Source organism: Dama dama, chromosome 32 (genome assembly GCF_033118175.1).
Source record: "Dama dama isolate Ldn47 chromosome 32, ASM3311817v1, whole genome shotgun sequence".
NCBI lineage: Eukaryota > Metazoa > Chordata > Mammalia > Artiodactyla > Cervidae > Dama > Dama dama.
The window spans coordinates 40812851-40829820 of NC_083712.1; the positions used below are offsets into that span (position 1 = coordinate 40812851).

General features: G+C 38.3%; 1 protein-coding gene across 1 annotated transcript; it reads left to right on the top strand.

Moving 5' to 3' along the window:
• Positions 1 to 1634: 1634 nt before the first annotated feature.
• IDO1 (indoleamine 2,3-dioxygenase 1) lies at positions 1635 to 15823 on the top strand. Its single transcript, XM_061134445.1, has 10 exons — positions 1635 to 1792; positions 6301 to 6396; positions 6511 to 6630; positions 7116 to 7234; positions 7987 to 8001; positions 10354 to 10453; positions 11007 to 11124; positions 12289 to 12340; positions 13920 to 14068; positions 15034 to 15823. The coding sequence occupies exons 1-10, from the start codon at positions 1706 to 1708 to the stop codon at positions 15399 to 15401; spliced, it is 1224 nt and encodes a 407-aa protein (XP_060990428.1). The 5' UTR covers positions 1635 to 1705; the 3' UTR covers positions 15402 to 15823.
• Positions 15824 to 16970: the final 1147 nt, after the last annotated feature.

Below are 16970 nucleotides of genomic sequence, written 5' to 3' on the forward strand. Positions count from 1 at the left end.
AGGAGGACGAATTTTAAGGAAGCATAGCCATTTGTGTTCTCTTGGCTGTGTAATTTTAGTTTCAATTTCCTTTACCTTTACAATAAAGGAAACCTCGCAAAACTACATCTTTATCAAAAGTCATCATGTAATTAGGAAGAATAATGTTTATCAAAAGCCATCACGTGATTAGGAAGAATACTGTGAGAACCATTCTAGAATGAAGTCAATCCAATGCAATGTATTGTTAAAATCTATTGTAAGTACTGAAACCTGGATGACAACATTGCATTGTCTGTTAATGTACTGAGCACTCACTTCTTTTTTCTCCTTTTGACCATCATAATGAACAGGATGGCTTCTTCTCTTGCTTCAGCTTTGTGTATAAGATCGTTTGATCTTATACACAAGTGACCACAGACCTCCAGACACGCTGAAAACCTTTACTAAATGCAACCTTAATTCGCATTTTGAAAGAACTATTTTCAAGATAGATTTTTATAATTTATTTCAACTTTAAGCATATTCTGAAGTCTCCAAATGTGGACTATTGCCTCACTAGTCCCTTAGAGATCATATACAGTAGAGATGCAAGAAAATTTTCCACAGTTGCGGAGGGAGAGGGTGGAAAAAATTGAGACAGTAGCATTGAAATTTTAACATATACACTACCGGGGTAAAATAAATAGCTAGTGGGAAGCAGATGTATAGCACAGGGAGCTCAAGCCAGTGTTCTGTGATGATCTAGAGGGATGAGATGGAGGTGGGTATACACGTAGCTGATGCACATTGTTGTACGGCAGAAACCAACACGACATTGTAAAGCAACTATCCTCCAGTCAAAAATTAAAAAAAAATCACTCATTAGGAATAGAAAGAACAGATTGAGAACTCTTATGGAATCTGGGTAAGAAAAACGGGACTAGCGGGGTGAAGAGACGCTATGCTTCTAAATTCATGTGCTTGCATTTTTATTTTTTTATTTATTTACTTTCCTATTTCAGAGGCACTAATTCTGGCTACCAAAAAATGTTTTTCATGGTTGCTGAAACAAGACACTAATATGTTCAAAGAACCCTGAGAGTTTAAAAGAAAACCAGGGACTACAATAATTAAAAGTTGGTTTAAACCATTCAGTCAGTCAGTCAGTCAGTTCAGTCGCTCAGTCAGGTCTGACTCAGTGACCCCATGAGTCGCAGCGCGCCAGGCCTCCCTGTCCGTCACCAACTTCCGGAGTCTACTCAAACCCGTGTCCATCGAGTCACTGATGCCATCCAGCCATCTCATCCTCTGTCGTCCCCTTCTCCTCCTGCCCCCAATCCCTCCCAGCAAACCATTAAGCTTGGTTAATTCAAAGTTTTAATAGTTCCCATAAAATAAAAATGTTCTTTCTGGCCACCTGTTTTTATGTTTTTTGCTATTTCAATCAGGCCTTTTCCAACTTCCCTTAGGCAGTAAGCAAATGATGTTCCCAGAAATGTTCGATATGGAATATACACTTTCAGTTTCTTCATGTGATAAACAGTCATGCTTTTGTAGTTTTATTTTTCATGAAACTACAAATACAAAAAGTGGTAAAGGAAACTATTCCAAAAGTGAAAGTCATTTCTTACTGCCTACGTGGTGAGTTGTGGTTGTTGGCTATGATAACCTCTGTAATAAATAGATACTCTGAAAGCATCTAGCCTGAGAAGGACCAGAGTAGGCTGCAAGAACGACAGTTGACATGTCATCTCCTATGGAGCACTCTTGGACCATCTTTGAGGAATACCACATAGATGAAGATGTGGGCTTTGCTCTGCCACTTCCACTGGTAAGAGGGGACACTGGAATATGGGCAAAATTATTTTCTTATCTTGACTTACCTGGGCAAGTTAACTTCTACTGAATAAATGTGGTTCAGTAATTTCTACTGAACAAATAACTTTCTTAAAATTTTCTTCCTAGAAACTTAGCCTTAGAGGCACTTCTTACTCATCTTATACAGGTACAGGGAGTGATGAGATAAGGTAACTATAGAGGTATTTTATTTTAAGACAATCACATTTCAGGAGGTATTTTGAAAAAATTTTTTAAAAAGTAATTAATGACCCGTGAGTCAAAGGAACCTCCTTTTCCAGCTGATAAACCTTAGATTGCACAAAGCATGTGTTCCTGCTTTGATAATGTTTTTGAGGTGGGGCATCAAGCAACTTCGTGTTGTATTAATATTATTGGGTATTTACTAAGCCTAAGTTTCAGGCTTAGAGAGAGTTAGACCTGCTAGACCTGTATGCTTTTTCCACAGGTCTTGCTACAAGGGGCAAGGCATTAGAATAAATGTGTGTCTTAAGACTATAGTTTCCTACATTATCTTCCCAAGAATGCCATGAAAAGCATCTTCTCTTTAATATCTTAATCATCACACACTTTTATCTCATTTTTAGCAATTTACAAATATTAACTTACTCCATATTTACTACCATCCTGAAAGGTATGTATGTTATTAATTTCATTTTCCTGATGAGGAAGTAAGCCATGCAGAAGTTAAGTAATTATCCAAACTCACACAGCTAGTAATAACAGGGATAGGAAGTGAGTCCAATCAGTCTGGTTCCAGAATCCATGGTCTGAAAACCATTATCTATTACGCTACACTGCCTAACTCAAGAGACGGAGAGAACACAGGACATTATTTTGGTGTTTGGTTATCGTTTGTTTTCTTACTCTTGGTTTTAATGAAGTTCGTGAGATTCCGGGAGAGGATTTCTAGGAGCCAGTAACATGTTGTGGCAGTGCTGTATATACCAGGATGTATCTGTTTGCTTGTGACCAGAGCAGAATCCAGACTCTAGAGACAACCTTTAAGTGTGATAAATACATATTTTAGTCAGAATCTAACTATACTTAGAAATCACATCTAGTAAATACCTTGGTTAATATAGGCAAATCTAAAGCAAATTCTTTGTCCCAATCTAATTTTCCTCTTCACATGATTAATTGAAGAAAATGAAGCAGATGTTTTAATTTTATTGCTAAAAGCAACTGGCTTACTTTATATGTTCAAATCAATAATATTCAGACTTACTCTCTCTTCACTAAAGTGCACAGGTGCCAAGATTGGATGTTTTGAGGAAATATTTATCAATGGTACCAAAAAAAAAAAAAAAACTTTTTCAGAAACTGCAAAGTCTCATATCAAATTTATTCTTTATTTCCCTGTAAGGTTGGTTCTCAAATAAAAGAAAACAATCAAAATAATTATGTGAATAAGTAAGTGAAAATCTTTCAGTTGTGTCCAACTCTTTTCTACTCCATGGACTGTAGCCTGCCATACTCCTCTGTCCATGGAATTCTACAGGCAAGAATACTGGAGTGGGTTGCCATTCCCTTCTCCAGGAAATCTTCCCTACCCAGGGATTGAACCTGAGTTTCCTACATTGCAGGCAGATTCTTTACCACTTAGCCACCAAGGAAGCCACAAGTAATTATGTAGACCTCTAAAACAGATTCCAAGGGGTAAACTCCAAAACTAAAGCAAAATAAAACTCTTCCTGAGCTATTTAAAAAACAATGCTGCTACTTGAGATACCTATGAAATTAGACTTAGTATCCTGAAACAGGATGAAAACAAAATTAGAAGTTACTTTTATTTCCTCACTGAAGATCTTTCCTGGAAATTAGAGGTTCAAAAATGTCCATTTCATCTCTTATAATCTATCACCTTCCAGTTGTAAAGCAAAATAATTTGTCTTCTGATTTCATGTAGATGCAAAATGCATTCTCTCATCTAGCAGGAGTTAAATGGCTCTCTGTGATACCCTTTACTAATTTATAATATATCATTTAAGCATCCTTTGAACCAGAAGATATTAGTGGTTGAATTTTACATTTGTTGAAAGTTCTGTCCAATAAGACACTAATCTGGATGCATAATAAAGTACTTCTGTTATCTGGGGAAAGTAGCCCCAATAAAAATTTCAGATGTGCTACACGTGAAACACAGAATAAAGAAAATATGTATGTATTACTAAAATCATCAGAGCAGAATAGTTTTGTGGTTAGGGAGAAAAAATTCAGAGCAAACACAAGAAAGGTGATTATCTAATGAATATACTGCTTGGATCTTTCATTCCTAAACATTTGCCCTGACTAAGTCTAGCCAATTCTCTGCAGCCTCTGAACAGGTTTGAAGTTTTTATTACATTTGTCTTCATATTTTATAGCTTCCTTATAATATTAACTTGGTTTTGAAGCTTAAAACCTCACTAACCTTGGTTTCAATTCATGCTCTCTCCCCTTAATTCAGGATCGGTGCCCCCAAGAAGCTTAATGAAGGAGTTTTCAGGACTCTGAATCTCATTTCAGGCTGTGACCTAGTTCTTTGGTTTTTATATTTTCCTTTGAGACATGATTAGAAATAATACCCAGGGAGGCACTTATTAAAAACAAAACGCAATTGAGTAAAATTTAAAACGTCATTGGCTTCCTTCAGTGATTCATGAAATGGGTATCATCCCAACTATCAGGAAGAAAAGTACTCTCAGGAGCTGTACAAAAATGAAAGACTTTTACAAGCAGAAGAGAGCAGAAAGAAGGCAGTCATCCCTGCAGAGAGTGGATTAGCTGTATTGAGGTCACATTTCTTTAGAGAAAAGCAGGGCTCTATGAGCAGATCAGTTCACTACTGCTGGCCAGGGGATTCTGGATTGACTGGTTTAGGACTCCACTCTGGGAGAGGCAGAAACTGTATGTAATTAAGCATTATCTCCATTTAGTGACATGGGACTTAAGTTATTCCATGCTGGGTTTTGGGGTCTTTTTTTTTAAACTTTTTATTTTGTATTGGAGTATAGCCAATTAACATTGTTGTAATAGTTTCAGTCAGTCAGTTCCGTCACTCAGTCGTGTCTGATTCTTTGTGATCCCATGGATGGCAGCACGCCAGGCTTCCCTGTCCATCACCAACTCCTGGAGCTTGCTCAAACTCATGTCCATCATGTCCGTGATACCATCTAACTGTCTCATCCTCTGTCGTCCCCTTCTCCTGCATTCAGTCTTTCCCAGCATCAGAGTCATTCTTCAGAATCAGATGGGCAAAGTATTGGAGTTTCAGCTTCAGCATCAGTGAATATTCAGGACTGATTTCCTTTAGTTTAAAGCAGACAGCAAAGGGATTTAGCCATACATACACATTTATCCATTCTCCCCCAAACTCCCCTCTCATCCAGGCTGCCACATAACACAGAGCAGTCTTATTTATAACACTCTTTTATTTGGATTTCAGCTTTACATACTTGACCAAAAATTTGCCTGTTGTATGAAAGGAAGCAATCAACAAGAATACATATATATACATATATACAAACATATATATACACATATATACATGCATATATATATATGCACATATATATACATATATATACAACATATATACAGCATCTCCTTCATGTCTAGTACTGTGCTAAGAAATACAGAATTAAAAACATGATAAAATCCTTGCCTTCAGATAGTGAGATATAAAAAGAGAAAACATCTTTTAGAAGTTGGAAATCCTTATGTTTGAATCACAATGAACTATGTGCACAAAACAAGCCATAAATCTGCCTGAGTCTTGCTTATTTATGACATGGAGAAAACTTTGGGGGCCTTTATAATAATTAAACAATAAATAAATGAAAAACTGAAGCAAAACTGTCTCATTACTGACATTTAATAAATCTCATTTTCTATCTATTCAAAAAAAACTTAACATCTAGCTGAGAAGGTAAAAATATAGCAGACGGCAGTAAATTACTTAGGGCTTCCCTGGTGGCTCAGCAATAAAGAATCTGCCCGCCAATGCAGAAGACTTGGGTTCGATCCCTGGGTTGGGAAGATCCCCTGGAGATGGAAATGGCAACCCACTCCAGTATTCTTGCCTGGGAAATCCCATGGACAGGGAAACCTGGCAGGCTAAGTCCATGGGATCTTAAAGAGTTGGACACAACTAAGTGACTAAACAACAACAATAACAAATCACTTAACGTGAAAGGGTATAGTTCATAGGATTCCTCACTGGAGGCATACCTATAGAATGGAATAGTCAGGAAGAGTTCAATGAAACGTTTCAAGGGATCTTTGCAAAGGAGGCAGTTGAGAAGAAGAGGAGGAGCACAGGGAAGGTCCTGAGCGCTGAGTGTGCAGGTGACAAGGCATGGCCTGGTGGCCTTAGACAGGTTAAGTGTGCTTCAGCATTCCACGACATCGATACAGAGGCCACATGGACCATCAGTGGAGGCACCACTATTGGACAATACCTTCCACTGGTCAATCAAAGCCCTGTTTCTTCTTTTCAAGGAGGAGCTACCTCATCCTTATGATGCCTGGATCTCTATTGCTAGAAATCTGCCTAAACTGATCGAGAACAAGCAACTACGTATGGAAGTTGAGAAGGTTTGGAAAAAATATCACACGTCTTCTATTTCAGCTTCTTAAAAGCATTGACTTGGTTTTGTGGCAGTCACATCACGCATTTTGAGTTGAGTCCATCTCTCTATTTGTTCTCAGTTAGCAATGCTCAGCATCGATGGCCTCCGAGGCCACAGGGCACAGCGCCTGGGACACTTGGTTCTGGGATACATCACCATGGCGTACGTGTGGGGTCAAGGCGATGGGGACATCCGAAAGGTTTGGAGATTTTCTTATATTCTTTTATGCTAGCACAACAGACTGACATCCTGTTGACATTTAATGCATATGAACTCTAAGAGTATTGTCACGGCATTTGTGAAGCTTGAGGGTCTTATGCAGAGGAGTTGCCTAACAAATATTTGGGGAATGGATGGATGCTTGAGTGAATGGTTGCAAATGATTCACAGGCCATTAGAAAGTCAAGAATACAGCCTGGATTTCCCCTGGCTCTCTAGTTAGCCTTTGTTCTCTCTATGCCCAGATTATGTCCACACCATCACAAATCTCAAATGTAAGGGCTTTTACATTTACAAGTACAAGGGCATTTACAAGTACTGGGCTTAAGTTACAAAATGAGGAAGAGGCAATGACACATTGGTTTGGTTTCACAGGGCCCTTATGTAGAACAGTTAATCTTTTGACACCCAGAAGCAAAGGTGAGACATTTCAAAGGTTAATACTAAAAGTCGTGTTTTCATTAGGTCTTGCCAAGCAATATCGCTGTTCCTTACTGCAAGCTATCTGAGAAGCTGGGACTGCCTCCTATTCTGCTTTATGCAGATTGTGTCTTGGCAAACTGGAAGAAAAAGGACCCCAGTGGGTATGTAAACAGTGATTATAACAGGAATTAAAGGTGTGCACAGTATTTTAATCAAAAGGGAATTGGTCATTTTAATCTTTGGCAGCATGGCTTTCTTCTCTGTTGTTAAGATGTAAAAGATACATGCATGTGAGAGAGAGCGGCGTCTTGTCAACATACAATGAAATGTACATATCTTAAGTGTTCAGTTTGATCAGTTTGACTGGCTTCTTTTGATACTGGCTTCTTTTGAGATTCTACAAGTTTCAATTTTAACTATTGAGTGGAATCAACACATCTTTGGTAGTAAATGTGGCAACCTCTGGACTTTCAAAAGAGTCTGCTTAGAATCCCGGCCCTTCCTAAGCACTGAGTAATGGATCTGCTACAATGAAGTGTCAGAGGCTCTGGGTGTGTATTCACCACACATGTATTCACGCTCAGAGGCATGTTCTAGATGTGGGAGTACCGCAAAATGAAATAATTTGATCTTGAAAATTTCTTATTAGTAACAAGGTTTCCGATTGGTTTTGACAATCTACATGTGTTCCTTGCATATTTAATTGTTTCTTTCACTTGTAAAGCCCTAAATTAAATGTTTGTGACACCTACTTGACAAATATTGAAAAAAACACACCTTTACATTTTTACGTATTTTTTTACCTTTGCTAGATCAGTAGTATTAAATGAAATAACTCAAAACCATTTAATTTTTACATTGGTTTCCTTTCCATCTTCCAATTGATCCATGGCTTCGTGGCTGCTCTCCTAAGGCCCATGACTTATGAGTAAGTACCCCATCTTTTTTATTTGAAGAATTACTGTTATTCAAAGTAAATAAGGATGTATCACTACCCTCCAAGTGAATTCTTTTAAAAGACTAATTGATTTTAGGCAAAAAATACAAAAATCTTACTTGTATATGCAGATGATACCTGACTTAAGGGTAGCTCAACTTATGATTTTTTGACCTTAGGATGGTGCAAAAGTGATATACATTCACTATAAACTCAGTTTGAATTTTGAATTTTGATCTTTCTCTAAGTAGATGTGCAGTACATACTCTCCTGTGATCCTGGGCAGGGCAGTGCAGCTTCCAGGCAGCTTCACTGTCAAGAGGGTAAACAACTAATACACTTACAACCATCATGCACCCAGACAATCATTCTGTTTTTTGCTTTTAGTATTCAATAAATCATGAGATATTCCACACTTTAGTATAAAATAGACTTTGTGTTAGATGATTTTGCCCAACTCTAGGCTAATGCAAATATTCTAAGCACATTTACGGTAGGCTAGGCTAAACTCTGGGGCACCCAGCTGGGTCAGTGGTAAAGAATCCGCCTGCCAATGCAGGGGACACAGGAGAAGTGGGTTGAGCCCTGGGACAGGAAGATCCTCTGGAGGAGGAAATGGCAATCCACTCCAGTATTCTTGCCTGGAAAACCCCATGGACAGAGGAGCCTGGCGGGCTAGAGTCCTTGGGATCACAATGACTGTGACCCCAAGGTCATAGTGAGACAGACACAACTTGAGTCAGGCACAACTTAGCAGGACCACAAGGCTAATATAGGCTAATATCCGATATTTGGTAGGTTAGGTATATTGAATAAATTTGCAACTTATCTTCAACTGAAGATGGCTTTATTGAGATATAACACCATTGTAAGTTTAGGAAGATCTGCCGATAAATATAATTAACATGCATACATACAAGATGCACATACATCTGTGTATCCATGACCCCATGACCTCAGTGGCCAGAAGTAATGAAACTATTCTTTTTGACCCAATTCTTACTATTTTTGGCCTAGGTACTTAACAGAAGCTAAGAGCTAGGGAAGCTAAAGTAAATATAGGAATAAGCTTACCCTCATAAAACTGGATTAATTTGGAGGAAAGAAGATACATGAAAATTACGTAAATTGCTACAAGATCAAGAGAAGAATTAAGGAATTAAAGGACTATGAGTTCAAGTCAAACAAAAGGCACAAGGAAAGAATCCTACAGCAAGGAATTTAAGCTGGGTTTGGAAGAGTGACTAGGCATAGGTTAGAAGAAGGAAAAGCTGGGACTTCCCTGGTGGTCCAGTGGTTAAGATTCTGTACTTCCATTGCACAGCGTGTTCCCTATCCCTGGTTGGGGAACTAAGATCCCATGTGTCATGTGGCCAGAAAAAAGTAAAGGAAGAAGAAGGAAAAGCTGAGCATGTTCACAGTGGAGGAAACAGCAAGAATGAGGGCTTTGAAATGACAAAAATTTTGGTGCATTTTCAGAATTGAAGGAAGGTTAGTGTCACTGATACATCATAAATAAGGAAGGTAACAGTATAGGAAGGGGATGAAGAAATAAACTATAGAATTATTACATAGGACTTTGGGCTCTGATAAGGGGTTAAAACAGTATCTTAAAGGGGAAGCTATGGAAGATTTTTAAATGGGAGAATGATGTCACCAGCCCCATTTGAGGCTGAAACCAATGAAATATCTTATTCAACGAGCCCCAGGAAGTTAGGTGTAGAAATGGTTTGAGACCATACATTTAACTGCCATGAAACTCAGAGGTGTACTGATACTGAGACCATATTTGCACCAACACAAAACTTCAGTGCAAAAGAAAATAAGGTGTAATAAATTATTTGAATTTCCCAATCAATTCCTTTGTAAGGCAGGATATCTCACTGAGAAATTGAGTCAGGCTCACAGATAAAAATATGGATATGAATATGTTTATTTAAGTCAAAAATCTACTTTTGTAAACCATACCTCACAGATACCTCTATAAACCTTGAGTTTACAAATTTGTGAAAAATTGATGGGCTAATAGAAAAAGAAATGCTCTTGAAGCTTCTAGTTTCAAGTTCTAGAATGGAATTTTAAGTTCCAGCTTAAAGTACTGTTACTTTTATGACTTTAGACAATAAACCTAACATTAATATTCTTAACTACATAATGGATATAGTAAACCTGCCACACTTATCTCACAAGATTATTTTGAAAATGGAGGGTAAATGAAAGTCTTGAAAATGAATAAGGATCCAACATATAGATCAATATTGTTATCAAATTATTTTTTCTTCTTTTTAGCTTTCTTTCTTTTATTTTTACTAAATTTTTGACTTCCTGGATTAATTTTCTCAGGAACATGGACATTCTATTCTCATTTCCTGGTGGGGACTGCGGCAAAGGCTTCTTTCTGGTTTCTCTGTTGGTGGAAATAGCAGCTGCCTCTGCAATCAAAGTATGTCAGTCCAGAAAAACGTGCATTTTGATTCACTTAAGCAGAACAATTACTTAGCAACAGAACATTATTATGCATAAAGTAACTTGATCCTGACTGAATAGAGGATTTGCTGATTGAATTGGAGATAAGGGATCGCCTGGTACAAATAAATACTTTATTTTATTTTATTTTTTTTGTCTCTTCTAAAATATAAAATGTAAGAGCCATATAATTAGAATCAAATTTGAAGCCCTAATAAGAGAGAAGTATTTTCAATGCAACTTGCCATGGGAACTCTGTCTCACAGTGACAAAAAGCTAATGATTTTTTTGCCTTAGAGATAGAAATACATAAAACTATATAAACTTAACTCTAAGTGATAAATTAATAAAGACAAACCCAAGTTTAATTAAACATATGAAAATCAGTCAAACAATCCAAAGGTATTCAATCCAAGAAAGAAATGGAAATACCAAATTTAACTTGAGCATTAAGATTTAGAAGAACTTAATTCTATGCTAATATTTAGTGTTATGAAATCTGAAGTGTTTGTTTTCTTTTTTTTTTAAAGGTGATCCCCATTATATTTGATGCAGTAAAACGTGAAGACTCAGATACTTTGCAGAGGGCACTGCTTGACGTATCTTCCAGCCTGCACAAAGCCCTGGACGTGTTTTCCCAAATTCATAGCAAGTATTGTGTGCCTTGCAAATGCTAGACCATGCTCAGATGTTTCTGGTTATCTAGATGTAGACTTGCAGAGAAAACGGACGCAAAACCAGCTCTCACATAGTAGTTGTGTTTGCGGTTTCCTTTATCTCACTGAATCATTATATGTACTTTCCATGTGGTGGGTTTTATTATGTTCATCTTACAGAGAAGAGAATCTAAATTTTGAGAGAGAAGATAAATGACCCAAGATGATATAAGTAATAAATAGGGAAGCCAGAATTCCACTAAAAATTATGGAAAAACTTGCCAAAGGTGCAGGATATGTTAAGTTCTGAAAAACTCAGCTTCTGCTTGATAAGAACTCTCTATGAATTCTGCTTTTACGTAAATTAACTAGAAAGCCATCTAAAACAGCCACAGGGCTCGAAAGTTATCATAAAATTAACAGCTAAAAACAGTAACAAAAAGAGTACATAAACAAGGATTTGCAAAAGGAAATGTCCCCTACTGGATGCGCCTAACAAATATGTGATTGTGTATCAGTGGGCTTTGGCAAGAAGATTGGCCTTCAAACCAAAGACATTAGCAGGCTTTGGGGAGGAACACCCAGAGATGTGGTCCCTAGGGCTCCTGGAGGTTTTGTTTTATTTTTGTTTTTTGTGTTTAGATTTGGAGTTTCTTTATGTAAGTAATTTATCAGTTATGCCAGTAAAAACGTTGCTGTTGTTTAGTCTCTAAGTTGTGTCCAACTCTTACGATCCCATGGACTATAGCCCACCAGGCTTCTCTGTCCATGGGATTCTCCAGGCAAGAATACCAGGGTAGGTTGCCATTCCCTTCTCCAGGGAATCTTCTTGACCCAGGGATCCAACTCGCATCTCCATCACTGGCAGGTGGATTCTTTACCGCTGAGCCACAAGGGAAACCCAGTAAACATATGAAGCATCCTTAAGTAAATGTTGGCAGTTTAATTGGTCTCCTGAGGATGAGTGGTGAATGGGCCAGGGCTCTTTGTCACAAGATGTGTGCTTAACCTCAGGGATGTTTCTGCACAGACTGACCTAGCACCTTTCTTGTTTCCTATACTGAAATCCAGGATCAGTTGTTTATAACACCTTGATTTTTCCCCATGATGCTACTTAATTAGGTGTATCTCATCTTTTTTGTTTGTTTGTTTTTAGAATACGTGGACCCAAACCTGTTTTTCAATGTTCTTCGAATATACTTGTCTGGGTATGTAGCCTTATGCTTGGTTCTGTTTTCACTTAGACAATTAACAAAAAGAAGACAACAAATTTTCCTGATGGTCCCCACTATCAATCCAGTTTAAGAAACAATTTATATCCTAAAATACATGTTGCAAGAAACAGTAGGCTATTCTCTCGGTTACTACTTGGGCAGGCAAACACTAGAGTAGGGACAAGAAAGCTACTCATTTTAAGAGAGTGAAATAACCTTTGGTGGTGCAAGGTAAGATTTGACTTATAGAATCCTTATGCTTGTTGGGGTCCTTTAATGGACCAGAATCTGGTGGTATGGAGTCGACGATAAGAAAGTAAAAGAGAGAAAGAGAGAGAGAGACAAAAAAAGACCCGGGGACCGAAGCTCTGATGGAGCAAAAGTGCTTTAATGATTTTTCTATGAGTATATATAGGCTGTGGTACAAGAAACTTCTTTTGGGAATGATAGAGATCAGAAAACCAAACATATAGCAACCATTACCAAGGGAACAAGGGGAGACCCAAGCCTGCTAAAGGAGACCCAAGCCTGCCTCACACAATGACCTCAGTCCCTGGGAGCAGCGTGCTGTTCCGCTTGAAGAGGGACAAAGGACTCATGAGAGACAGCACGTAGGAATCCTCCCATCAAATATTCCCTGACAATTCCCCCTTATTTATTTATAATATTTGTAAGAAGAGTTCTGACCATCAGAGTTTATTTAGTTTTGACAATCTTTGCATGAAGGCAACAGTAGACAACAAATATAATTGTTAAGACAATCACCAAAATTATAGTTCTGGACCCAATGCTATGAGTAAGGCTTTGAAACCATCCATGTGGGTCTAGCCCAGATAATTGATCAGCCGATTGTTTAGCTAAAGTTCCCATACTAGTGGAAGAGGGCAGATTATTAGAAAAGGTTTCACATATTTTTTTTTGTAATAACTGTACATTCAGAAAGGCATTATCATATATGTTTTAAAAATGAAACTTGATTTGTTTCCAGTTGTAGCCACTATTATAGAAATGAACAGGAGTAACATGAAATTGAATAGAATTTCAATCACATTTTAGCATCATCTGTTTTTGTACATCTGTTCATTGATCTCCAACCCATTTGATGGCTGTTCTCAGTTCCTGTATTTCTTTTTGAATATCCTCATCTATTTGAGCCTGAGTGGCCCACATAGTATGAGCATCTTTAGTCCAATTTTGGATAAAATTATTTGTTTGAATTGAGATTTGTAAAGTAATGCTAGTGATGGCAGCAATGGTGCAAATAGTTATTAATCCTATAATGCCAAAAATCAGTCATCCAATGAATCGTTTAGATCACTAGAACAATTGTTAAAATAACTGAGAAAAATTATGAGCCTATTTGGACAAAGCAATGGACCCCAACAATGCTGAATTTGCTCAGAACCATGTTAATTATTATTCTTATGCTTGAACATGAGTAGAAGGGGGAGTATGGAAGAAGTATAATGAAACCTAGCTCATTTCACCTTTCACTCATCCTCTGTTGCAAGATTTGACGTACAAAAAATTGGCAATTGATAAAATACCGATTATTCTTTCCTTCCTGATTTAGTTGGAAAGGCAACCCATTGCTGTCAGAAGGCCTGCTATATGAAGGCGTCTGGGACACCCCAAAGAAGTTTGCCGGAGGCAGTGCAGCCCAAAGCAGCATCTTTCAGTGTTTTGATGTTCTCCTGGGCATTCAGCACACTGTTTGTGGAGGTGAGCAGCAAATGACAAAGGACCAGCATCGCTTAGGCTAATAGGATAGTGTCTAAAAAGTCCCTTCCCATCAGCATCTTATCTGAGCTTATCAGATACTTTTAGAAGAATCAGTGGAGACTTTACTGCAATCATCTCATTACACCATGAAGAAGCAGACACTGAAAGAGGCTCATAAACAGTCTCCCTGTTAACCAACTAAAAAGCAGGGAAGCCAGAGCTCAGACCAAGTTCAACACCATCTTGATCTTGATATTTGAACATGTCTATGAGGTCTGATTGAGTGGTGAAGCCAATATTGCATGTCCTGAACATGTAAGGTCAGATTTAGAAAGAAAAAGCCTATGACTGAGATAAGACCACAAGCAGAAGCTAGAGAGTGGGGAGGCTTGGCACGGTTCTAGTTCCCCAAGCTACTGCCCAGGGAGCCCAGGGCCAACAAGTGCATCAAAGTTTAAAGATGAGCCATGTTCATTACATTCTTCATAGGCGATTAAGGGAGCAGAGGAAGAAGCTCCAGGAAGAACTTCTTTCTGCTTTTCTTTCTTCCGTAAACTGCTAATGAACAGTCAAAGGGGAAAGCTTTGGGGTGCATGACAGTAAGGTGTTTTTTTTGTTTGTTTTTTTCCCGAGCTCATTCTCTTATTTTAAAATGGTCCCTTTAACTCTCTTGGACTCAGCATCACAGTCTATCAAGTATAGTACATCTACCCTGTCCTTAGAAGGATCAAATGCAGTAGGAACATGAGAAAGGAAGCAAAACAACAATATAATGAATGAGTTTAGCTCATGTGGTTTTCAGAATTAAGTGCATTTTGCAGTAATTACCATTACTAGTAGCAAGATTAGCAGGATGCTAACTTGATGGTTATAAATTCATGGCCACCCACTCTGACCCCGCTCGGCCCTCCCTCCCTGGATTGGAGACTGCTTCAGACTCCTTATTAACTCATCTCTGTTTTCAGTTCCTTCAGACCCTGCTGCTGAATTTCTCCAGGAGATGAGAACCTACATGCCACCAGCTCACCAGAGCTTTCTCCTCTCATTAAAGTCAAGGCTCTCGGTCCGTGACTTTGTTCTTTCAAAAGGCAATGCTACGCTGCAGGAAACTTATGATAAGTGTGTGCAAGCTATGGTCTCCTTGAGAAACTACCATTTGCAAATAGTAACTAAATACATCATAATTCCTGCAAGCCAGCAATCGCAATCCAAGGCAGAAAGCTCGGAAGAAGATTTAAAGGCAGAAAGTAAAGGAACTGGAGGCACCAATCTCATGGACTTTCTGAAGTCTGTAAGAGGTAAAACTGTGAAAAGCCTGTTGAAGGAAAATTAATTGTAATCCAAGAAAGTATATTTTTTGGCATATGTAGTATATTTTGACATGTGTTAATCATCTCTGCCCATTATATCAGAAATAGCATTCACATTCTTCATTTGAGAGGAAAATGAAACTTATATTCATACAAAAACCTGCACAGGGATGTTTATTGCAGCTTTATCATAATCACCCAAACTTGGAAACATCCAAGATGCCCTTCAGTGGCTCAATGGATGAACAAATCGAAGTACATCCTGACAATAGAATATTACTCAGGGCTGAAAAGAAATGAGTGCTGTGTGACAACCTGGAGGGGTGGGAGGAAGACTCGAGAGACAGGGACATATATATACCTATGCCTGATTCATGATGATTTATTACAGAAACTTACACAATATTGTAAACCAATCATCCTCCAATTAAAAATAAAATTTTAAATTTTTAGAAAAAAGAAATGAGTGTGGTGTATTTCTTCCTGGTTCAGTAAAAAATGTTGAAAATGAACTTATTTACAAAACACAAACAGACTCATAGACTTTGAAAGCAAATTCTGGTTACCCAAGTGGAAAGGTGGTGTGTGGTGAGCGGAGGTGTTGGTGGTGGTAAATTAAGATCTTGGGATTAACATATACACACTGCTGCTGCTGCCGCTGCTAAGTCGCTTCAGTCATGTCTGACTCTGCGACCCCATAGACGGCAGCCCACCAAGCTCCCCCGTCCCCGGGATCCTCCAGGCAAGAACGCTGGAATGGGTTGCCATTTCCTTCTCCAATGCATAATGTGAAAAGTGAAAGTGAAGTTGCTCAGTTGTGTTCCAACTCTTAGCAACCCCATGGACTGCAGCCTACCAGGCTCCTCCATCCACGGGATTTTCCAGGCAAGAGTACTAGAGTGGGTTGCCATTGCCTTCTCCCAACATATACACGCTACGATATATAAAATAGAAAATCAACATCAAACTATTGTAGAGCACAGGGAAATCTACTCAATATTCTGTAATAACCTATTTGGGAAAAGAATATGAAAAAGAATAAGTATTATGTATAAGTGAATCATTTTTCTATACACCTGAAACTAACACAACATTGTAAATCAACCATACCCCAATATAAAATTAAAAATATCTTTTAAAAGGTTAAAAAAAAAAAAAAAGAAATGGGTGATCAAGTGATGAAAAGACATGGAGAAATGTAACAATGCACCTGGCTAAGTAAAAGAGGTCACTCTGAAAAGGTTACAGAGTGTGAGATTCCCGCTATATGACATTCTGGAAAAAGGTAAAACCATGGAAGCAGGAAAAGGATCAGGAACTGCCAGGGGGTTGGGACAGAGGGAGTGATGAACAGGAGGAACACAGAGGATGTTTAGTTCAGTGAAACTACTCTGTATGATAGAATAACAGTAGATACACGCCATGCTTTTCCCAAACCCCATAGGACGTGTAACGCCAGGAGTGAACCCTAATGTAAGCTGTGGACTTTGGATAATCATAATCTATCAAGGTAGGTTTATCAGCTGTAACAAGTGCACCATTCTGATGTGCAAAACTCAGCACATCTGGGGAAGAAGATATATGGGGACTCT